At 43.5% G+C, this 24,283-nt stretch overlaps 1 protein-coding gene across 1 annotated transcript in view; it reads left to right on the plus strand.

Moving 5' to 3' along the window:
- The window catches only part of DTNB (dystrobrevin beta), a 292,486-nt gene that overhangs the window by 68,807 nt on the left and 199,396 nt on the right, over positions 1-24,283 (plus strand). Inside the window, exon 5 of the mRNA XM_029913228.1 lies at positions 17,674-17,828. Within this exon, the coding sequence (XP_029769088.1) occupies positions 17,674-17,828 (155 nt within the window). The remainder of the gene's footprint in view (positions 1-17,673; positions 17,829-24,283) is intronic.

Here is a 24,283-nt window from a genome sequence, read left to right on the forward strand (position 1 = left end):
GCCCTCTGGAACCTCACCTGTCCTCCATGAGTTCTTGAAGATAATTTGCTAGCGGTTCTGTGATTGCTTACACTAGTTCCTTAACTACCTTAGAATGCTGACCTGAATACATTTAACTTACCTAAATATTTTTTAACCTGTTCTTTCCCTATTTTGGCTTGCTTTTCTTCCCCCGCTTGTTAATATTAATTGTGTTGCATATTTAGTCATCATTAAACTTTTTAGGGATGACTGAAGCCAAATAGGCATTAAACACATCAGCCTTCTTGATATCATCAGTTATTAGCTCTCCTTCCCCACTAAGTGGAGACCCTATCCTTCCCTTTGTCTTTCTCAAGCTCCTAATGTATTTAAAGAACCTCTTTTTATTGCCTTTTATGTCCCTTGCCAGGTGTAACTCATTTTGTACCTTAGCCTTCCTGATTTTGTCCCTACATCCTTGTGCTATTATTTTGTACTCCTCCTTAGCAGTTTGTTCACATATCCACTTTTTGTAGACTTTTTTTTGATTTTCGGGTAACTAAAGAGCTCCTGATGGAGCCATGTTGGCCTCTTACTATTCTTCCTATCTTTCCTTTGCCTCAGCATAGTTGACAATTGTGTATTTAATATTGTTTCTTTGAGAAACTGCCAGCTGTTCTGAACTCTTTTATCCCTTTTATTTTCTTTCTGTGGGACCTTACCTACCAGTTCTCTGAGTTTAACATCTACTTTTTTGAAGTCCATTGTCCTTATTCTCTTTCTTTCACTCCTTCCTGTCTTTAGAATTATGAAATCTATTATTTCATGATCATTTTCACCCAAATTGCCTTTCATCTTCAGATTTGCAATCAATTTTTCTCTGTTAGTCAGAATCCACTCTAAAATGGCTGTCCCCCTGGTTACTTCCTCCACTTTCTGGAACAAAAAGTTGTTCCCAACACAATTAAAGACCTTACTGGAAATTTTCTGTTTTGCCATATTACTTTTCCAACAGATGTCTGGGTAGTTAAAATCCCTCATTACTACTAGGCCTTGTGTTGTGGCTATTTCTGTTGTTTGTTCTATAAATCCCTCAACCACTTCTTCCTTTGGTTTGTTAGCGTATAGTAGACCCTTATTGTGATGTCATCGGTTTTCTCCCCTTTCATCCTTACCAAGAAACTTTCAACCTGATTGCCTCTTAACTCCTTCTGCAGCTTAGAACAAAGTGTATTACTCCTGGGGGAATTCTGTGCCACTGCACAATGCAGAATTTTGCAGAAATTAATGTTGGGCGTGTAGAATTTCCTTCCCCCTCCACAGAAATGGGCTGCAGAGATGTTGTCCACCACTAGAGGCTGCTGGACCTGGCAGAGTCCAGCTCGCACATAGAAGATGCTGCCGGGTAGAGGGGGAGGGAACTGGAGGGTTCCCAGCATCTGCAGTTCCCAGCACGCCCTGTAGGAAGGAGGCCGTGGCCCATAGGAAACTCTGTGCAAGCCCGGGACCCAGCATGAGGCTGTTTCTTCCTCTGGATCCCTGGGCTCTAGGAGGATAGGGTCTGTGAGTGTCTGGGTCGAAGGGGTGCAACACTTTCCCCCCCAGAACCCAGCTGCGCCCTCCCCCAGCCCAGACACTCACACCTCCTACCCCCCAGAGCCCAGCTGTGGGCCCCCCCGGCCCAGACACTCACATCCCCTCCTCCCCAGAGGCCAGCTGCAGCCCCCCCCCAGCCCAGACACTCACATCCCCTCCTCCCCAGAGGCCAGCTGTGGGCTCTCGAGTGTCTGGGCCGGGGGGGGCCCACAGCTGGCCTCTGGGGGGTAGGAGGTGTGAGTGTCTGGGCTGGGGGAGGGCGCAGCTGGGTCCTGGGGGGGGAAGTGGTGTGAGTGTCTGGCCCCCCGTCTAGGCTCTGGAGGAGGAAGGGGCAGAGAAGCAGGAACTGGGTTGTCCTAGGGGTTCTTTAACTCTCTATTCCTGGGGGAATTTTTGTGTCTGTCTGTATTATTAGATATACTTGCTGACAGGTATTTTGAAATAAATTACCAAAATAATTGAAACTGGTGTGACTATATAGTGTTATTTTGACAAATAAAATTTGCAGAATTTTAAAATATTGTATGCAGAATTTTTAATTTTTTGGTGTAGAATTTTTAATTTATGGGGGCAGAATTCCCCCAGGAGTAGTGTATGTATGCTCGGTGTATAATGCAACACTTCCTCCCTTTTTCCCAGCCTGTCCTTTCTGAACAAGCTATTACCCTGTACCGATATTCCAGTCATGAGTTTATCCCACCAAGTCTTTGTGATGTCAGCAAAGTCATAATCTAAATTATGTACTAATACTTCCAGTTCTTCCTGTTCCCCTGCTCCTTGCATTTGTATATAGACATCTAAGATGCTGAGCAGATTCCCCCCACTGTTTCCCTCTTGTTGCTCCTATTACCCTATTGTAATTTTCCATGTCTCCCCCAACACCTAGCGCTCTGTCAAGGTTGCCCATTTTATGTTTACTTGTGAGCTTTTGTCACCTGCCTCTTTGAACCTAGTTAACTCTCTTGTACCTCCTCATCTTTGTCACTTCCGGACCTGCCTGCTCCTCCCCAATCCACTGTTCCCTTCTACTTGGTTCTCGTTTTTGTTATCTCATCTCTATCCCCTGCTTTCCTTGTCCCTGTCTTCCCTTTTCCTGATTCCTTGACCTCCTGTTCGATCTGCAAAACAATGCTATTCATAAACATTCTCAATACTCTGCTTTAACTGACTACCTCAGTGGCAAGCAGCACAGTTGTTTTCAATGGTTTATCTTTCCTTTCCTCCCTGACACACCTGCACTCTGACTCCAGGGTCTCAGGGTTGTACTTTCAAAATGCCTGTGATATATGCTGTTAACTCAAACACTTTAAAATCCCCCCACACGCCTTCTTTTAACGTCACCTTCTACATGCTAGCTTCTTTTCCTCCCACTAATCAGTCTGCTCATCAACTCTGGAACTCTGATTCTGCCCTACATCTATTGTTCCTATGTTGCTGACCACTTCTGAGAAAATTCAGGGACTACACGGACTTCCTCCTTTATAAATATGATCTTGTTCCTTCCATTCTTCTTTGAGTGCTGTCCCTGTGGGTGCTCCACTTCAGGTGGCGGTGTGTCCCAGCGCCGTTGATCAGAGATTTTTGCTAGCAGTGTCTGGTCAGGGTGCACGTGCGCAGTAGTTGTCTTGCAGCACTGCTGACGCCTCTTCTGGCACGTGCACGCCCGACCCCCTCAGTTCCTTCTCAACCGTCCTCGGCTTGAGACGTAGTCTGTTAACACTGTCCCTACGAACTATAGAAAAATATAGTTTTAGATTGTTAGTTTAATTAACTCTAGTTAGTCTTAGATTAACATAGCCGTAATATCGTAGTTAGTTAGTTAAAAAAAAATATGTTTTCCCTTTAATTTCATCCCCAAATCCCAAAGAGGGACGCTTTAAAAATGCTTGGATCCCCAGCTTTTAAAAGATGTGCGTCTTGTAATGATGCCATGCCAATCTCGGATGTCAAGTATCAGAGGGGTAGCCGTGTTAGTCTGAATCTGTAAAAAGCAACAGAGGGTCCTGTGGCACCTTTAAGACTAACAGAAGTATTGGGAGCATAAGCTTTCGTGGGTAAGAACCTCACTTCTTCAGATGCAAGATGTCTCGGATGGACACTCACTTTGTGTCCGCTGCCTCGGGGAATCGCACATTCCTCAAGATGCACTCACTGCAACAGCCTAAAGGCTAGGGCCAGGAGAGATAGGGATCTCTGTCTGAAATTAACCTTGATGGAGAAATCCCGATCGTCCACAGCAGAATCAACATGTGGCTCCCCTGGGGTAGTCTCCGTTGACAGGACGAATGCCTCATCTTCAGAGAAATCAAGAAAAAGGGCCTTGTCTTCACCAAGCCATGAACCGTTAAAAAAGAAACGATCTCTGGCGAGATCCCTGCCATCGGGGCTGAGCTCATCAAGAGTGAGCACCTTCGATACACCAGGCACCTCCGGCAGTGGGGCGGGGACTTTGGGGAAGGGGTGGAATGGGGGTGGGGTGAGGGTGGGGCAGGGGCGGGAAGAGGTGGAGCAGAGGCAGGGGAGGGATTCGAGCACCCACCGGGCAGATGGGAAGTCGGCACCTATGGCATCAACTCCTCCTCACTCAACTCTCCGAGATGCCAACTACATCAGCACCTGACTCTCCACTACTTGGCACTGTGGACTCGCCGGTACTGACAGCACCTGAGCAGCCTCATTCCCTCATCGCTCCGCCATTCTCAAATGATGAGGAGGAAGAAGAAGGGGAGGCAGCCTTCTTCTCGGGACATTCTTCCCCAGCGGACACTACCCACCAATACAATCGCAAAGGACAGACAAGCAAAAGTCTTCCAACATGAACCCATGGATGTGCCCACCCATGCCATCCCCTATCCAATGACCACAGTTGGACCCATGGGCAGCTTTTAGGGCCCAATTACAGAGACCTGTGTCTGTGCACAGGAAACCCATAAGGTCAGCAACAACAACATCAGTACCTGAACCCTCTGTGGTACTTCAGTAAGGGGAAGAAGAGAGGGACGACAACTCTAATCACAAGGAGTCACCAGAACACAATTTCTCATCTTCCCCAGATGACACGGTCATACCTACACCTACGATGGCCCCTGACAATTTCAAACACTTCCAGGAGCTGTTTAGGCAGATGGCCGAGAGCCAAAACATCCCCCTAGAAGAGATTCAGGAGACACAACACCAACTCCTAAAGATTTTACATACTTCCTCTTCATCAAAAATCGCCATTCCAATCGGTGATGTCCTCCTGGAACCTGCAGATGCAGTGTGGCAAACCCCGGCATCCATCCCACCAGCTAACAAACGCACAGACAGGAAATATCACATGCCAAATAAGGACATGGAATTCCTGTTTGCATACCCACCTCTAAACTCATTAGTGATGGATGCAGCCTACTAACCGAGCAAACAACATAAAACCACACGTCAGAACAAGGAGTGGAAGAGACTGGACCTCTTAGGACGGAAAGTCTACACCTCAGCCACACTACAATTCCGCACAGTGAACTACACCGTGCTACTGGCAAACTATGACCATGACAATTATAACAAACTGATGGACTTCACGCAGGACACACCTGAGGAGAAGAGAGACCAGTTCCGGGCCATCGTCAACAAAGGCCAACTTATCTCCAGGATGGCACTTCAAGCTGCCCTCGATGTAGCAGACACAGCAGCCCGCACGACGGCAACGGCCATAGTAATGCAAAGGGCCTCATGGCTTCACTCCTCAGGAATCCCTAGAGAGCTCCAGCACAAAGTGGAAAATCTGCCTTTTGACAGAGACAAGCTCTTTTCCCTAAAAACTGATTAAGTGCTTCACTCAGTGAGGGACTCAAGAGCAACATTACGGACCAGGGATGTACACACCACCTAACAGGAGACGAAGGTACCAGCCCTACAACAGGAGCAGAGACAACATGTCTCAATGCCAGTAGAGACCATATGACGCACGGGGCCAAAGAAACAGAACACAGAGACGTCAACAGAACCAGTCACAGAAAGCAGCGTCCCAACAACCACCAAATAAGCTGCAATTTTGAAGCATTGGTCGAGGGTCTGCACCACCTCCCCATAGCATCAGTGTCAACGACCAATACCCAAATCTTTGGGCTCCGACTCAGACCATATTACAGCAACTGGGCCTCCATCACCTTGGACCAGTGGGTCTTAGAGATCATTCAAATGGGCTATACCATCCCCTTTACATCTATGCCTCCTACCCACCCGCCTTCCCTATCCCTCTTCAGGGACTCTTCTCATGAGCACCTATTGAGATAAGAGGTACATCACCTTCTACAAATAGGTGCAGTGGAACTGGGTCAATCACAACACAGAGGGAAGGGATTCTATTCCCATTACTTCCTGACCCAAAAGAAAAAGGGGGAATGGAGACCCATCCTCGATCTAAGGAGACTCAACAAATTCATCCATGCCCACAGATTCAAAATGGTCACTCTGAGCTCAATCATCCCTATGCTGGAAAAAGGGAACTGGTACACAGCCCGCAATCTACAAGACACATAGTTTCATGTTACAATCCATCCGGCTCACGGACACTCCCTAAAGTTCACAGTAGGACAAGAACATTTCCAATACAGAGAGCTACCATTTGGCCTCTCAACTGCACGGAGAGTTTCAGAGTAGCAGCCGTGTTAGTATGTATCCGCAAAAAGAACAGGAGTACTTGTGGCACCTTAGAGACTAACACATTTATTTGAGCATAAGCTTTCATGGGCTACAGCCCACTTCATCGGATGCATAGAATGGAACATGCAGAGAGAAGATATTTATACATACAGAGAACATGAAAAGGTGGAAGTAGCCATACCAACTGTAAGAGGCCAATCAATTGAGATGAGCTATCATCAGCAGGAGGGAAAAAAAACAACCTTTGAAGTGATTATCACAGTCCCAGTCTTTTTAATTTCGCCTTGCATAGAAGTTATTCCATACTCCTAACCATTTTAGTTGTCCTTCTCTGCACCTTTTCCATTTGTAATATATCTTTTTTGAGATAGGGTGACCAGAACCGCATGTACTATTCAACGCATGAGTGTACCATGGATATATATAGTGGCTTTATGATATTTTCTATTTTATTATCTATCCCTTTCCTCATGGTTCCCAATGTTCTGTTAGCTTTTCTGACTGCTGCTGCATATTGAGCAGATGTTTTCAGAGAACTATCCATGATGACTCGGAGATATTTTTCTTGATTACTAACAGCTAATTTAGACCCTATCATTTTGTATGTATAGTTGGGATTATTTTTTCCAGTGTGTATTACTTTGAATTTACCAACATTGATTTTCATCTGCCATCTTGTCACGCAGTTAATGCAATCCTTTCGTAACTCTTCGCAGTCTGCTTTGGGTTTAACTATCTTGAGTAATTTAGTATCGTCTGCCAATTTTGCTACCTCACTGTTCACTCCTTTTTCCAGATTGTTTATGAATGTGTTGAACAACACTGGTATCAGTACAGATCCCTATTTCTCTCTCTCTCCATTGTGAAAACTGACCATTTACTCCTACCCTTTGTTTTCCTATCTTTTAACCAGTTACTGATTCATGAGAGGACCTTCCCACTTATCCCATGATTGATTTGATTTAGTTGGGGATTGGTCCTGCTTTGAGCAGGGGGTTGGACTAGATGACCTCCTGAGGTCCCTTCCAACCCTGATATTCTATGATTCTATGCTTAGTTTGTTTAACAGCCTTTAGTAAGAGACCTTGTCAAAGGCTTTCTGAAAGTCCAAGTATAATATATCAACTGGATCACACTTGTCCACATGCTTGCTGACACCCTCAAATAATTCCAATAGGTTGGTGAAGCATGATTTCCCTTTACAAAAGCTGTGTTGTCTCTTCCCCAGCATATCGTGTTCATCTGTGTCGGATAATTTTATTATAGTTTCAACCTGTTTGCCCGGTAGTGAATTTAGGCTTTACTGGCCTGTAATTGCCAGGATTGCCTTGAGAGCCTTTTTTTAAAATCAGCTTTACATTAGCTACCCTCTAGTTATCTGGTTCAGAGGCTGATTTGAGTGATAGGTTATATACTATGGTATGTTGAAGTTAGATTTTCAATGATATTGAAGTTAGGTTTTCAAATCCTCATTCTGAAGGTAAATTTCAAACACAACTTGGCCCAAAATGAATCATGGTTCCACAGGACTTCTCTCTCTCATTATCTGAGTGCCATCCAACCTATGTACTGAATAAGACTGAAGAAGTCTTGTGGAAATGGTTATATATTACATCAAAAACAAAATGTTGAAAGAATGTTAAGGTTATAAAATCAAGCACGCAAAAATTGATAAATTCCAGAATTAACGTTGTCCTTGCAACTTTATTTGGCTCCTTTGTGCGTTTGTATTATGATGCAGACTTCAATTACATGATCACATACTGTTTCTTCCACAGGACCACTGCCTCCATCAGTGAACATGGGTAGTTATTCAATATTACTTTTTTTCCTTCTCATTTAGTGGGTGGCCATAGGCCTCATATGATTTACTCCAGTAGTGGGTAACCTGCAGCCCCGGGCTGCACGTGGCCCATCAGGGTAATCTGCTGGCAGGCCGTGAGACAGTTTGTTTACATTGACTGTTCGCAGGCATGGCCTCCCGCAACTCCCAGTGGCCGCAGTTCGCTGTTCTCAGCCAATGGGAGCTGCAGGAAGTGGCACAGGCCGCAGGGATGTGCTGGCCGCTGCTTCCCGCAGCTCCCATTGTCCGGGAACGGCGAACTACGGCCACTGGGAGCTGCGGACAGTCAATGTAAACAAACTGTCTCGTGGCCCGCCAGCGGATTACCCTGACAGGCCGCAGGTTGCCCACCACTGATGTACACCCTCCAAACCCAGTACTCAGTACAAAATTATTAATTTCCTGCTGAGTGTTTCCATGGAGCTCTCACTGTAGCATCCGAGTGCTTCAGAAATTCATGAATTTACAAGTAGAACCACAGAGTTATGAGCACCAGAGTTACGAACTGACCAGTCAACCACACACGTCATTTGGAACTGGAAATTCGCAATCAGGCAGCAGCAGAGACAAAAAAGAAAAGGCAAATACAGTACAGTACTGTGTTAAACATAAACTACTAAAAATAATAAAGGGAAAGTAAAAAAAAAAAATTGACAAGGTAAGGAAACTGTTTCTGTGCTTTTTTCATTTAAATAAAGATGGTTAAAAGCAGCATTTTTCTTCCGCATAGTAAAGTTTCAAAGGTGTATTAAGTCAGTGTTCAGAAAGAACAACCGTAATGCTTTGTTCAGAGTTACGAACATTTCAGAGTTATGAACAACCTCTATTCCCGAGGTGTTCATAACGCTGAAGTTTTACTGTATCTTCACAACACAGGTAACCTTAATACTGGCTTTTCCTAACTTTTGAGTGCTTAACTTTGCAAATATAATGCTCTTAGGGCTTGTCTACCCAGCAAGATACTGCATGTCAAGCCAGAGTATGAATCTGTAGTGCAACACTTTGCCCTGCTGTAATGTCCTGTGTTGTAGACACTGCTATAGTGCAGTGAAAGTCTCAAGAGTGTGGCTTAGTGTACTACTACTTGAAAGTGTAGTATACTAATTCACACTCTGGGACTTTCAGTGCCCTTTAGCAGGGTCCATGCAGTGAGTTAGTGTGTGGCAAGCTAGTATGCTGTAGATTTGCACCCTGGTGTGCCATACTCTGAGTTGCTGTGTAGTCAAACCCTAAGGGTACGTCTACACTACCCGCCGATTGGCGGGTAATGATCGATCTATTGGGGATCGATTTATAGTGGTCGATCCCCGATTGCTCTGCCGTCGACTCCGGAACTCCACCACAGTGAGAGGCGGAAGCGAAGTCGGCGGGGGAGCGGCGGCCATCGATCCCGCGCCGCGAGGACGCGAAGTAAGTGATTCTAAGTCAATCTAAGATACGTCGACTTCAGCTACGCTATTCTCATAGCTGAAGTTGCGTATCTTAGATCGATCGATCCCCTTCCCCCCCCCAGTGTAGACCAGGCCTAAGTGTGGTTCTTTAAGATGTTTGTCCGCATATATTCCATTTCTGATGCACATGTGCCTCATAATGCAGATTCAGATCAGATTCTTTTGGCCTGCGGTGGCTGTTGGGCAGTATGTGCATCCTGAATGCCCCTGTGACCCCACAACTGAGGGAATAAAAGGCAGAGTGGGCCCAACTGTCCCTCAGTTCCTTCATCAATTCAGAATCCAAATCATATAGGACTCTGCAGTACTGGGGAAGGAGCATGGGTTGTGAAATACATGTTGGCAATGTACCTTAGAGACCCACAGTTACTGTAGGGTAAGGAACTGTTTTTCCCCAGTCACTGGTACTGGTTACAGGTGATATGGGCTCTCATAGCTTAATTGTGAGCCTCTGTTTTTGGAGTCATTCAAGACCAAGTGTCTCAGACTAACCTCTGTTGTAGGTTAGTGTGCCCAGAATTGAATGGAAAGCTGCTAGCACAGGTTGGCACTTGGTCTGGATGAAGAGTAGACTTTTTGAACTGTCTTAGTATGTTAAGATTTAATAGTTTTTTTTCCACTGTATTGAGTGAAATACAATGTTTTGGGTTTATTTCAATTTTAAAATATCAAAATATCAGTACATGGGATATAACAGTAGTTAAATTTACAATGGCAAAATATCTCCTAGCAGCATAAAAAAAATTAAAATACCAGCTGATATGAAACAGATGTGGTTTTTATTTGGAAAGTAAGATGATTAGGCCTCAACTGGAGTATTGTGTCCAGTTCTGGGCACCACATTTCAGTAAAAATGTGGCAAATTGGAGAAAGTCCAGAAAAGAGCAACAAAAATGATGGAAGGTCTAGAAAGCATGACCTATGAAGGAAGATTGAAAAAAATGGGTTTGTTTCATCTGGAGAAGAGAAGACTGAGAGAGGACATGATAACAGTTTTCAAGTATGTAAAAGGTTACAAGGAGGAGGGAGAAAAATTTTTCTCCTTAACCTCTGAGGATAGGACAAGAAGCAATGCACTTAAATTGCAGCAAGGACGGCTTAGATTGGATATTAGGAAAATCCTCCTAACAGTCAGAGTGGTTAAGCACTGGAATAAATTGCCCATTGGAGTTTTTTAAGAGCAGGTTAGACAAACACCTGTCAGGAATGGTCTAGCTAATACTTAATCCTACCATGGGTGCAGGAGACTGGACTAGATGACGTCTCGAGGTCCCTTCCAGTCCTATCATAGAATCATAGAATATCAGGGTTGGAAGGGACCTCAGGAGATCATCTAGTCCAACCCCCTGCTCAAAGCAGGACCAATTCCCAACTAAATCATCCCAGCCAGGGCTATGATTCTATGCAGTATGTTTTAGTTTGGTCATTAATGAATGGAAGTTGTGGCCTTGCTAGTGTATCTTTGTTATGTTATTTATTGGTGTAGGTAATTAATCTTTAGTTACTTTTAATAGTAGAGTTATATAAAGGAATGTGTCATGGGTTTCAGATTGAGTTTTGTGTGGAATATTGGGAATACTATAATAATGGCTGTCAAATTGAAAGTACATATTTATAACGTTAGGACAGCTTAAAGTTTTTTTTTTAACGTGACTTTTAATGTTCTTATGTACAGTATTCTTGATTGTTTTTCTGTTTTAAAAAAAGTATAGCTACAGCTCTAATTCAGTGTTAATTAACTTTTACCTGGCAATTGAGTATTAAATTTATTTCTAAGAAGTTTAGAATTTGTATTTGTAGTATATTTAAAAATATTAAACATATAATGTATAATTTCTCGCCATAAAAGCCAACAGCTGCTTCCCTCTCCTTCCCTTCCACACTCCAAGTCACAAGGCTCTCTCTTCTTATCTCCCACCCAGAACATCACCCAAAACACAAACATCCTCCATCTCTGTCCTAGGTTATCTCAATCATAACCCTTGCATGCCACTTCTTTTGTTCTCTTTGCATCCCATCTGTGGCATCTCTCTAGTATATTGAAACACCTGATCACCACCTGCAGCTTCCTTTGCTTGCTGAAGCAGATATATGGCATTGATCTCTCCCATCTCTTGCTTCTACCTTCCTTTATATCTGAAAATTCATCTGCCCCATCACATCTCCTTACACTAGCATTACATCAGTACTCAAATAAAAGTGCAAAATTTGAACCATACCAGATAATTCCTGGGTTACTTCCTGCCCTGACCACCATTCCCAAATATTCCCTACTTTCACTCCCACCAGGAGCGAACAAGGCATACTTTTGTTCAGTTTATCCTTTAGATAGCCCTCTGGTGAAGTTTGTGCATTCCATGCAATGTACTCTTTAGAACCTGCCAACAGAGCCCGTCACAGACCATGACTTTGGCCTTGTCTTCACTAGGGAAAAAGGTGTATTCTTAACTCAAATTAGCTAACATGAGCGAATATCCTAGTGAAGACCAGGCAGTTTGTGCTTTTCACATGAGTTAGCAGGTCAAGATAAATCCTAGGCTCCTGTACAGTCTTGTCTTAACCTGCTGAAATTGCAAACTTCCCTGGTCTTCACTAGGATTATACCTCATGCTAGCTAACTTGAGTTAAGAACACATCTTTTTTCCTAGTGAAGATGTACGTTGTTGTGTTATGAGGTCCTAGTCTCCTTCTCTGTCCTCCAAAGTGTCTGTGAGGTAAAATGGGATTAGATTTCCCCCATACATACCTGCAACCCAGTGAGCATGCCAATTTCAGCCTCAAGGCAATTCTCTTCACTACATCACATCCCACTGTTTCCCTACCTTACTTTTTGGTTTTACTGACTCCTCTACTGACAGGATCTTTAAGTGGAGCATCAGTATAGTGCCAAACTGTGTTTGGGTTACTAAGTTTTGCTTGTTTAAATGTTGTGGTTTTCAATTTAATTTTTTGTCCTGATAGTATTTTACCAGCTTCCTCAAAGGATTTTCGATACAGTTTAGGCCTCAACATCTGCTTTGTAAAAAGGTAATGTTGACTATGCCTCCTGTCATGAATCTACAGGTGGTTCAATATCCCAGCCTTCCTATGGTCCCTTTCAGAGTATCACTATTCGCCAGACCTTAGGTGTAGCTTTTTACAAAGGCGAGCCATGCAACCCCATGACTCAGAGACTGGACCTCCAAGCTATAGTATCACTGGTTCTCACTGTGTGCTCTACAGGGAGTGCAAATGAGTTCAGGCTGCAGTTAGAGACTTTACCCCTCCAAGAAGCAATGCAACCAGTAAGTATTTGCAGGTCCCGGGCGTGCACAGATTTTCTTGTGTGCTGCCGCCTCCTTCCTTCAGGGCGTGCTGGGAACTGCAGATGCTGGAAACTCTCCAGTTCCCTCCCCCTCCCCCCAGCAGTATCTTCTATTTGCAAGCTGGGGTCTGCTGGGTCCATCATCCCCTAGTGGCAGCCAGCATCTCTGTAGCCCATTTCTGGGGGGGGGGGGGGGAGGGGGAAGGAAATTTTGTGCATCCAACACTAATTTCTGCAAAATTCTGTATTGTGCAGTGGCACAGAATTACATAAGAACATAAGAACGGCCGTACCGGGTCAGACCAAAGGTCCATCTAGCCCAGTATCCTGTCTACCGACAGTGGCCAATGCCAGGTGCCCCAGAGGGAATGAACAGAACAGGTAATGATCAAGTGATCTCTCTCCTGCCATCCATCTCCACCCTCTGACAGACAGAGGCTAGGGACACCATTCCTTACCCGTCCTGGCTAATAGCCATTAATGGCCTTAACCACCATGAATTTATCCAGTTCTCTTTTAAACTCTGTTATAGTCCTAATTCCCCCTGAGTATATTAGTCAGCTGACATACAGTATTTAAGAGCCCAGGTTAGAATGGTAAAGCAAAGCTTAATTCATTAGCAACTTCCCTTACTTTCCATGGTTTGATGAAGCCGGTCTTAGTCTCTGTTCCTCTCTGACCCTGTGTGGGTCTGTCTGCAGCAGCAAACTTAAAACCCAGTCCCTTCACACCGGGTCCCAGCTGCTGGGGATTTTCCTCTTTGCTTCCCTACAGAGAGTTGGAGGAAATAACTTACTCTTGGCTGGCAGTCATTAGGAATTAATGTCCAGTTGTTAGGTCTTCTGTTGTTTCTTCTGGGCACTCCATTCATATGTGGACAGTAGAGTTGGTTGGAAATTTCCAGCTAAACTTAACTACATCAGAAAAATGCAGATGGGGTAGAACAAAATATTTCACCTAATTTATTACAGATTCCTCTAATTAATTACCCTCACTGGTCAAAATTAATTCCTTATTTCCTGTCTGAATTTGTCTAGCTTCAGCTTCCTGCCATTGGACCTTATGTACCTTTGTCTCCTAGACTGAAGAGCCGATTATCAAATATTTGTTCCCCATGTAGATACTTATAGGCTGTGATCAAGTTACCCCATAATCTTCTCTTTGTTAAATTAAATAGATTGAGCTCCTCAAGCGTATCACTATAAATTATATTTTGTAATCCTTTAATAATTCTTGTGGTTCTTCTCTGAACCCTCCCCAGTTAATCAGCATCCTATTTGAAATGTGAACACTAGAACTGGGATATTCCAGCAGTGGTCACACTAGTGCCAAATACAGAAGTAAAATAACTGAGTCTGTCAATTAATCTCAGTTAATTCAAGCAGTTAACTCAAAACAAATTAACTCAAAATTAATAGTGATTAATTGCTGTTTTAATCGCACTCTCAAACAATAATAGAATACCAATTGAAATTTAATATAAATATTTTTGGATCTTTTTCTACATTATCAAATATATTGATTTCAATTACAACACAGAATACAAAGTGTACAGTGGTCACTTTATATTCTTTTTTATTACAAATATTTGCAATGCAAAAAAACCCAAAAGAAATAATATTTTTCAGTTCACCTCATACAAGTACTGTAGCGCAATCTCTTTATCATGAAAGTTTAACTTACCAATGTAGATTTTTTTGTTACATAACTGCACTCAAAACCAAAACAATGTAAAACTTTAAAACCTACAAGTCCACTCAGTCCTACTTCTTTTTCAGCCAATCGCTCAGACAAACAAGTTTGTTTACATTTATGGGAGATAATACTGCCCGCTTCTTATTTACAGTGTCACCTGAAAGTGAGAACAGGGCGTTCACAGGGCACTTTTATAGCCGGTGTTGCAAGGTATTTATGTGCCAGACATGCTAAATATTGCCATGCCCCTTCATGCTTTGGCCACCATTTCAGAGGACATGCTTCCATGCTGAAGACACTCATTAAAAATAATGTGTTAATTAAATTTGTGACTGAACTACTTGGGGGAGAATTTTATGTCTTCTGCTCTGTGTTTTTGTCTGCATTCTGCCATATATTTCATGTTATGGCAGTCTCGGATAACGACCCAGCACATGTTGTTCGATTTAAGAAAACTTTCATTGCAGATTTGAAAAAATGCAAAGAAGATACAAATGTGAGATTTCTAAAGCTAGCTATAGAACTCGGCCCAAGGCTTAAGAATCTGTAGTGCCTTCCAAAATCTGAGAGGCATGAGGTGTGGAACATGCTGTCAGAAGTCTTAAAAGAGCAACACTCAGATGCAGAAACTACAGAACCTGAACCACCAAAAAAGAAAATCAACCTTCTGTTGGTGGCACAGGTGATGAAAATGAATGTGCATCAGTCCGCACTTCTTTGGATCGTTATCAGGCAGAACCTGTCATCAACATGGAAGCATGTCCTCTGGAATGCTGGTCGAAGCATGAAGGGGCATACAAATGTTTAGCATATCTGGCAGGTAAATATCTTGCAATGCTGGCTACAACAGTGCCATATGAATACCCGTTCTCACTTTCAGGTGGCATTGCAAATAAGAAGCGGGCAGCATTATCTCCCATAAATGTAAACAAACTTATTTGTCTTAGCGATTGGTTGCACAAGAAGTAGGACTGAGTGGACTTATAGGCGCTAAAGTTTTATATTGTTTTGTTTTTGAGTGCAGTTATGTAACAAAAAAAAATCTACATTTGTAAGTTAAACTTTCACAATAAGGAGATTGCAGTACAGTACTTGTATGAGGTGAACTGAAAAATATTATTTCTTTTGTGTATCTTTTTTACAGCGCAAATATTTATATTAAAAATTAGAATCATAGATTTGGGTTGGAGGAGACCTCAGGAGATCATCTAGTCCAATCCCCTTCTCAAAGAAGGACTAACCCCAATTAAACCATCCCAGCCAGGGCTTTGTCAAGCCGGGCCTTAAAAACCTCTAAGGGTGGAGATTCCACCACTTCCCTAGGTAACCCATTCCAGTGCTTCACCACGCTTCTAGTAAAATAGTATTTCCTAATATCCAACCTAGACCTCCCCCACTGCAACTTGAGACCATTGCTCCTTGTTCTGTCATCTGCCTCCACTGAGAACAGCCGAGCTCCATCCCCTTTGAAACCCCACTTCAGGTAGTTGAAGGCTGCTATCAAATCCCCCCTCACTCTTCTCTTCTGCAGACTAAATAACCCCAGATCCCTCAGCCTCTCCTCATAAATCATGTGCCCCAGCCCCCTATCATTTTCGTTGCCCTCCGCTGGACTCTCCAATTTGTCCACATCCCTTCTGTAATGGGGGGGCCCAAAACTGGATGCAGTACTCCAGGTGTGGCCTCAACAGTTTCGAATAGAGGGGAATAATCACTTCCCTCAGTCTTCTGGCAATGCTCTTACTAATGCAACCCAATATGCCGTTGGCCTTCTTGGCAACAAGGGCACACTGTTGACTCATATCCAGCTTCTCATCCACTGTAATCGCCAGGTCTTTTTCTGCAGAACTGTCACTTAGCCAGTCGGTCCCCAGCCTGTAGCAGAGCCTGGGATTCTTCCGTTCTAAATGCAGGACTCTGCGCTTGTCCTTGTTGAATCTCATCTGATTTCTTTTGGCCCAGTCCTCCAATTTGTCTAGGTCTCTCTGGACCCTATCCCTACCCTCCAGTGTATCTACCTCTCCCCCCAGCTTAGTGTTGTCTGTGAATTTGCTGAGGGTGCAATCCATCCCATCGTCCAGATCATTAATGAAGATGTTGAACAAAATTGGCCCAAGGACCGACCCCTGGAGTACTCTGCTTGATACCAGTTGCCAACTAGACATCGAGCCGTTGATTACTACCCGTTGAGCCCGACAGTCTAACCAGCTTTCTATCCACCTTATAGTCCATTCATCCAATCCATATTTCTTTAACTTGCAGGTAAGAATACTATGGGAGACCATATCAAAAGCTTTGCTAAAGTCAAGGTATATCACGTCCACCGCTTTCCCCATATCCACAGAGCCAGTTATCTCATCATAGAAGGCAATCAGGTTGGTCGGGCATGACTTGCCCTTGGTGAATCCATGTTGACTGTTCCTGGTCACCTTCCTCTCCTGATTTTTCCAGGGACTGAAGTGAGGCTGACTGGTCTGTAGTTCCCCGGATTCTCCTTCTTCCCTTTTTTAAAGATGAGCACTATATTTGCCTTTTTCGAATCGTCCGGGACCTCCCCGATCGCCACGAGTTTTCAACGATAATGGCCAATGGCTCTGCCAATTCATCACTTTTGTCAAACCATCTTATCGTGTGCGAGGTTGGGGTGTTCTTGTGCTGGCCTGCTGGAATGTGTTTACATATTCAGTGTGTTGTGTTTTAGCAATGCTAGCAATACTGATGCCGAGTTCATGTACTGCACACTGACTTGCAGGCAAGCATCTGCTTTTGACAGGGCCTGATTGTTGCTCATAACATAAGTTTTGCTGACTTTGGTTCAGGCCTCAGGCCTTTCCCCAGGCCCATGCTTCAGGCTCTCTCTTTCTACTACACTCCACACATCCCAAATTAACCTGTCTTGCCTTCAACATATTAGGCTTTGAGATTTTTAGTACATTGGAAAAATATATTGTATAGGAATTTGGGGAGAGAACCTGGAGGATATATAATAAATGAAGTGCATTCATGTTCAGTTTTATATTGTAACTTGGAAAGAAGTAATATAAAATTGATGTTCATGGTAAACAAGTAGAAATAGATTGCATAACTAAAAAAAAAACTTTTGTGGTGGAAAGCATAATACATTTTTCAGTAAACTTATATTTACTCTAAGGTTTTACTTTATTTTGTTCTTCTTATAGATATTTTCTCCCAAATGTCAGATTCCAATGGATTGATGATATTTACAAAGTTTGATCAGTTTTTGAGAGAAGTTTTAAAACTTCCAACAGCTGTATTTGAAGGGCCTTCTTTTGGATACACAGAACATTCCGTACGGACATGTTTCCCACAACAAGTAAGAGTTAACAAAATGTGATTGTATATTGCATGTTGAAATAGTGCCGCCTTCTAAAATCCAGTCACGACTTCTGTTATGGTTTGTATGTACACTCTTCCTCAGTTTGTGTGTCATGTACACCAAAAATTTTAAGCGGGTCTGAGTTAAATGATAGCAGAGTGCTAGCTCCACTGTAGTTACGGTTGAAATCAGATTTCTGTTTAAAGCTTAGCAGTAAATGCTCTAAAATCATCATGGTTACTTGGATTGCTTTGTAATTTGATGCCTGTCTTGGGGGAGTGGGGTGTGGTTACTGATCCAAAATTGGGGCCATTTGAACAATGGGTTCACCTTCGAGTATTGGCCCTATAGGTGCTCCACTTCAGGTGCTCATGTGCCTTTGATCGGAGACTTTCAGTAGCCCTGCCCATTCAGTTTGTGCATGCACCCTATCTATCCTTGTGCCCCTCATAGCAAGGGTATATAGGGCCGTGTTGGGTGAACAGCCCTCAGTTCCTTTCTCAATAGAGGGGCTGGACTACAGTACAGCGTTTCAAACAGCAGGGGCACAGGGTATCTAGTGCAGCAGGCATCAGTCACGTGCGAACCTTGATGGGAGAGGGGCCGGAGTGCAAGTTTGTGCAGATTTTTATCTCTGAAGAGTCAGAGTGCAGGTGCCAGAGCAATGGTCCAGACTGCTCCAGCAGCACTATACCCCTGGCCAAAAGACAGGCAACTGGTATCTCCATAGCACCAGCAAACCAAGCATGTGCTTGGGGCGGCATTCTGGACACTTTTTTTTTTTACTTCGGCAGTTGCACTCCCGGAGGTTTTTTTTTTTTTCTTTTTTCTTGGGGCGGCAAAAAACCTAGAGCCGGCCCTGCTCCATAGAGAGGCATACCCCCATAGTTTGAGAACCTCTGTGTCAGACCTATTGTTTTAGGCTGTATTTATCTCCATGGGGTGTTCTCATTCAGTTGAGACAATCACACTGAGATGAATGGGCCGCTTCACACCTCTCAGAGCCTGCTATGCTTTCAGGATTGTTGGGGATCTGGATATGGCAAAGCAGTTGCTGATGATTAATTTCATGCTGTATTACAGAGGAAGACCAACTCTTCTACAATTAAGATTGAGAAAATATTTCTGTTTAAAGGATGATTTTTCTAAATTCAACTATCTGTATGGGTACTCAGTTTGTCTTGAAATTTGCTGTGCTTAATGGGAGTGGGAGTTAGGATTAGTGAGCCAAATTTGGGGTTATTTGAGCAAGAAGTTTCTGAGATACAGACCCATGGGTTGGGGGGGGGGGGAGAAAAAAAGCTTATGAAAATTTAGCATCTATCAGTGTTTTTATTTTTTTGTTTCACACCATGCTTCTAAAATGATAATGGCTTAATGGGATGGGAAGGGGAGGGTGAGGTGGTGGTGGTGGGCGGGGGCTATATGTTGTAGGGAATAGTTGGGAGACGGGGTGAGGCAAGAGAACACCAGTCTTCTTTTGAATGCTTTAAGTTACTGTAACCACCCTTGTAATAAAAGTGTCAAGTTTTGGGGACACAGACTATGTCTGAGATTTCTCTCATCAACTCTGTTAGCAACTAAACACTGCATACATTTCAAGGCACAACCATTATCCTCTTCCCACTGCAAAAAAGAGTACAGGGGGCAGGAGAGCACTTTGAAATCACATAGCAATGGAGTGGCTTAGTGGAGCAAACAGTAGACTCAGACTCAGAAAACCTGGGCTCTATTCTCAGCTCTGCCACTGGAGTGCTGGGTCACTTTGGCCAAGTCACTTCATCTCTCTGTGCTTCAGTTTTCCTATCTGTAAGGGAGAATAATGATATTTCCCTTCTTGAGATCTACTGATGAAAAGTGCTATGTAAAAACTAGTTATCAAATACCCATTCACAGGAGCATCTGAACTACACACATACACCTCTACTCCGATATAACGCTGTCATCGGGAGCCAAAAAATCTTACTGCGTTATAGGTGAAACCATGTTATATATTGCTTTGATCCGCCGGAGTGCGCAGCCCCGCCCCCCTGGAGCGCTGCTTTACCACGTTATATCCAAATTCGTGTTATATCGGGTTGCATTATATCGGGGTAGAGGTGTACATGCTAATTACAACTGCCTCAATGACCCCTAATGTCTACCACCAACTTTTTTTTTCTGCTAGAAACATTAGGAAATTAAATGGCAACAACTTTGTTAATGCAGATTTAAGGTGGCCTGGATATAGCTTGTGCCTTTCCAGAATCTCAATTTCAGCAAAACTGAAACCTGTGAAAACCAGGAAAAACAAAATTAAGGTACACACCCACGCAACCTAACTATGCCCTTTTTGAGTGGTGCCCATAACCGTGCATACTCTCTCTGCTTTTGCCCTGTATTGAACAAGAGCTCCTTAAACTCTCACTCTTAGCTTACTCCACAGTAAGAATAGTGCATCTACTACATTTTACAACTCCTTCAACCTTATTACGAACCCTTCACCTTTCTGCACACAGTACCATCAAACACTCTACTTTCACTTAGCCTTCCTTAAACTCATAACCCACACTCATCTCCCACCTAACTGCTGACAATCCCCCGGGCAGGAAAACCCCTGTGCCTTGTCAATGACACAGCCTATACAACACAGTGATGAAATGAGGCATACTGGATCTCCCAAGGCACACATGCAGTTCTTTCATTTGATCACACACACACAGAGGGTCAGGGAGAGCTCATCCCTTGACTCCTAGGCTACAGACCTCCCCGCAGATGATAATCACAGTTCTGCTTATTCCTCCACCATTCAATAAAGCTACACCTAACACAGTGAAGGCAGCTGGAGTGTATGCAGATAAATCCCAGTGGCTATTGCCAGCTCCAGGGAGGCAGAGGTAAGGTTACATTGCTGTGTACCTTAACTCTGTATTTCCTGGTTTTCACAAATTTGAGTTTTGCTGAAATTGACATTCTGGAAGAACAAGAGCTACCACTGGGCAACCTTAATTCTGCATTAACTAAGTTTTTTGCCATTTAATAAAAGAAAATGGGCACAGTCTTTACTCAGGCAAAAAGGGGATTTGGCACAATTCTAGGACCAGATTAAATTCACTACTTCAGAAAGAAGGCTTATGCATAGTTTGATCAGTGTGTGACACTTTTAGGGGGTTTGTGAGTCACTACTTACTCCCCTGCCACCAGCGTGAGGGAGTTTCTTATGGTAGCTGGATGTCAAGTCCCTGCTCCTGTCAGCCCTTCAGCCACTCAAGCACACTCCCCAAGGCTCTATCAGCCCCTACTTTGCCTTGCAGGTTAAAAATAGGCGCACCCCAACTCCAAGCCACTCCAAAGCATTCCCTGTAGCATCCAGTCCCTGTCGCTGGACATTCACAGTAATTACCAGGTTCACTACTCCCAAGGGAATAGGGTACACACCCACACACATGCGCGCGCACACACCCACCCCTTGTTTGATTCAACTAAGTATCAGCTCCAATATAACAACACAGAACTGTAATCTATAGTAAAATCAAATGTAAGTTTATTAACTAAGGGAAACACTAAAAGATAGTGAGCACAGGTAATAAGAATAACAGGTAACATATAACAAAAGTATAACACACTTAACTTTAACATGCGTAGGAAAGATAGGAAGTATGGCAAGAGACCACCCTGGCTTAACCAGGAGATCTTCAATGATCTAAAAATCAAAAAAGAGTTCTACAAAAAGTGGAAACTAGATCAGATTATAAAGGATGAATATAAACAAATAACACAAATATGTAGGGACAAAATTAGAAAGGCCAAGGCACAAAACTAGATCAAACTAGCTAGAGACATAAAGGGTAACAAGAAAACAGTCTACAAATACATTAGAAGCAAGAGGAAGACCAAGGATGGGGTAGGACCATTACTCAATGAAGGGGGAAAAACAATAACAGAAAATGTGGAAATGGCAGAGGTGCTTTATGACTTCTTTGTTTCGGTTTTCACCAAGAAGGTTGGCAGTGATTGGATGTCTAACATAGTGAATACCAGTGAAAATAAGATACTATCAGAAGAGGCTAAAATAGGGAAATAACAAGTTAAATATTACTTTGATAAAGTAGATGTCTTCAAGTCACCAGGGCCTGATGAAATGCATCTTAGAATACTCAAGGAGCTCACTGAGGAGATATCTGAGCCATTAGCTATCATCTTTGAAAAGTCATGGAAGACGGGAGCGATTCCAGAAGACTGGAAAAGGACAAATGTAGTGCCCATCTATAAAAAGGGAAATAAGGACAAACCAGGGGATTACAGACCAGTCAGCTTAACTTCTGTACCCAAAGATAATGGAGTAAATAATTAAGCAACCAATTTGCAAATACCTAGAAGATAATGTGATAAGTAGCAGTCAGCATGGATTTGTCAAGAACAAATCGTGTCAAACCAACGTGATAGCTTTCTTTGACAGGGTAACAAACCTTGTGGATGGGGGGGAAGTGGTATATGTGGTATATCTTGACTTTAGTAAAGGTTTTGATACTGTCTCACATGACCTTCTCATAAATAAACTAGGGAAATGCAACCTAGATGGAGCTACTACAGGGTGGGTGCAAAACTGGTTGGAAAACCATTCCCAGAGAGTAGTTATCAGTGGTTCACAGTCATGCTGGAAGGACATAATGAGTGGGGTCCCGCAGGGATCAGTTTTGGGTCCGGTTCTATTCAATATCTTCATCAGTGATTTAGATAAAGGCATAGAGAATACACTTATGAAGTTTGTGGATGATACCAAGCTGGGAGGGGTTGCAAGTGCTTTGGAGGATAGGATTAAAATTCAAAATGATCTGGAGAAATGGTCTGAAGTAAATAGGATGAAATTCAAATCAGTTGCACACATACCAAATGGGAAATGACTGCCTAGGAAGGAGTACTGCAGAACGGGATCTGGGGGTCATAGTGGACCACATGCTAAATATGAGTGAACAGTGTAACACTGTTGCAAAAAAAGCGAACATCTTTCTAGGATGTATTAGCAGGAGTGTTGTAAGCAAGACACGAGAAGTAATTCTTCTGCTCTGCTCTGCGCTGATTAGGCCTCAACTGGAGTATTGTGTCCAGTTCTAGGCATCACATTTCAGGAAAGATGTGGACAAATCTGAGCGAGTCCAGAGAAGAGAAACAAAAATGATTAAAGGTCTAGAAAACATGACCTATGAGGGAAGATTGAAAAAACTGGGTTTGTTTAGTCTGGAGAAGAGAAGACTGATAGGGGACATAACAGTTTTCAAGTATGTAAAAGGTTGTTACAAGGAGAAGGGAGAAAAATTGTTTTTCTTAAGCTCTGAGGATAGGACAAGAAGCAATGGGCTTAAATTGCAGCAAGGGAGGTTTAGGTTGGACATTAGGAAAATGTTCCTAACTGTCAGGGTGGTTAAGCACTGGAATAAATTGCCTAGGGAGGTTGTGGAATCTCCATCATTGGTTAGACAAACACCTGTCAGGAATGGTCTAGATCAGGGGTCGGCAACCTTTGGCACCCGGCCCGTAAGGGTAAAGCCACTGGTGGGCCGGGTCGGTTTGTTTATCTGGAGCATCCGCAGGCATGGAGCCCTGCAGCTCCCACTGGCTGCGGTTCGCTGTTCCTGGCCAGTGGGAGCTGCGGGAAGCAGTGGCTAGCATGTCCCTCGGCCCACGCCGCTTCCCACAGCTCCCATTGGTCGGGAACTGCAAACTGCAGCCAGTGGGAGCTGTGGGGCTCTGTGCCTGTGGACGCTCCAGATAAACAAACCTGCCTGGCCCGCCAGCATTTTACCCTGATGAGCCGGGTGCCAAAGGTTGCTGACCCCTGGTCTAGATACTACTTAGTCCTGCCAGGAGTGCAGGGGACTGGACTAGATGACCTCTCAAGGTCCCTTTCAGTCCTATGATTCTATGCTAATCTTAGCTAAACCAATTTCTCATGTAAGCCCTTTCTTGCAGCATTTCAACCAAGGTTGGTTGAGATCTGTTTTCATGGGTATAACCACACTGCCTGGTTACCTGAGCAAGTGCAGGATAAAATAGGCGTCCTTTTGCCTTTCTCTTATACCCCAAAGTCTGTTGTTTTTGTCCCCAGAGTGAGGTTGACGCCCTGTGTTTTCTTTCCTGGAATGTTAGCTCCAAGATGTCACCTCATACTTCTGTTTGTTTCATGTCTTCCCCGTCGACCTGTTTTTCCTGTTAACTTTCACATGTAAATGGGGCCTCCTTTGGTTTGGCTTTGCAATGCCTGATTTATATATGAAAACATACAAACAATTTCTTAAATATTACCCACACATAAGTCATGCAATGATTATGAAGATCAATATGATGTAAGCTTCCTTAGGTACCTCATTTGACCCTTTTGGAGTAAATACTATGAAAGTACTGTGCCTTTTCTCCACTGGGCCTGGCTAACTGTGTTCTTGTCCCCCTCTTAAAGGCAGGACCCAGGGAAGCCT

The sequence above is a fragment of the Terrapene carolina genome, unplaced genomic scaffold, assembly GCF_002925995.2.
Source record: "Terrapene carolina triunguis isolate 2854851 unplaced genomic scaffold, T_m_triunguis-2.0 Scaffold523, whole genome shotgun sequence".
Taxonomy (NCBI): Eukaryota; Metazoa; Chordata; order Testudines; family Emydidae; genus Terrapene; species Terrapene triunguis.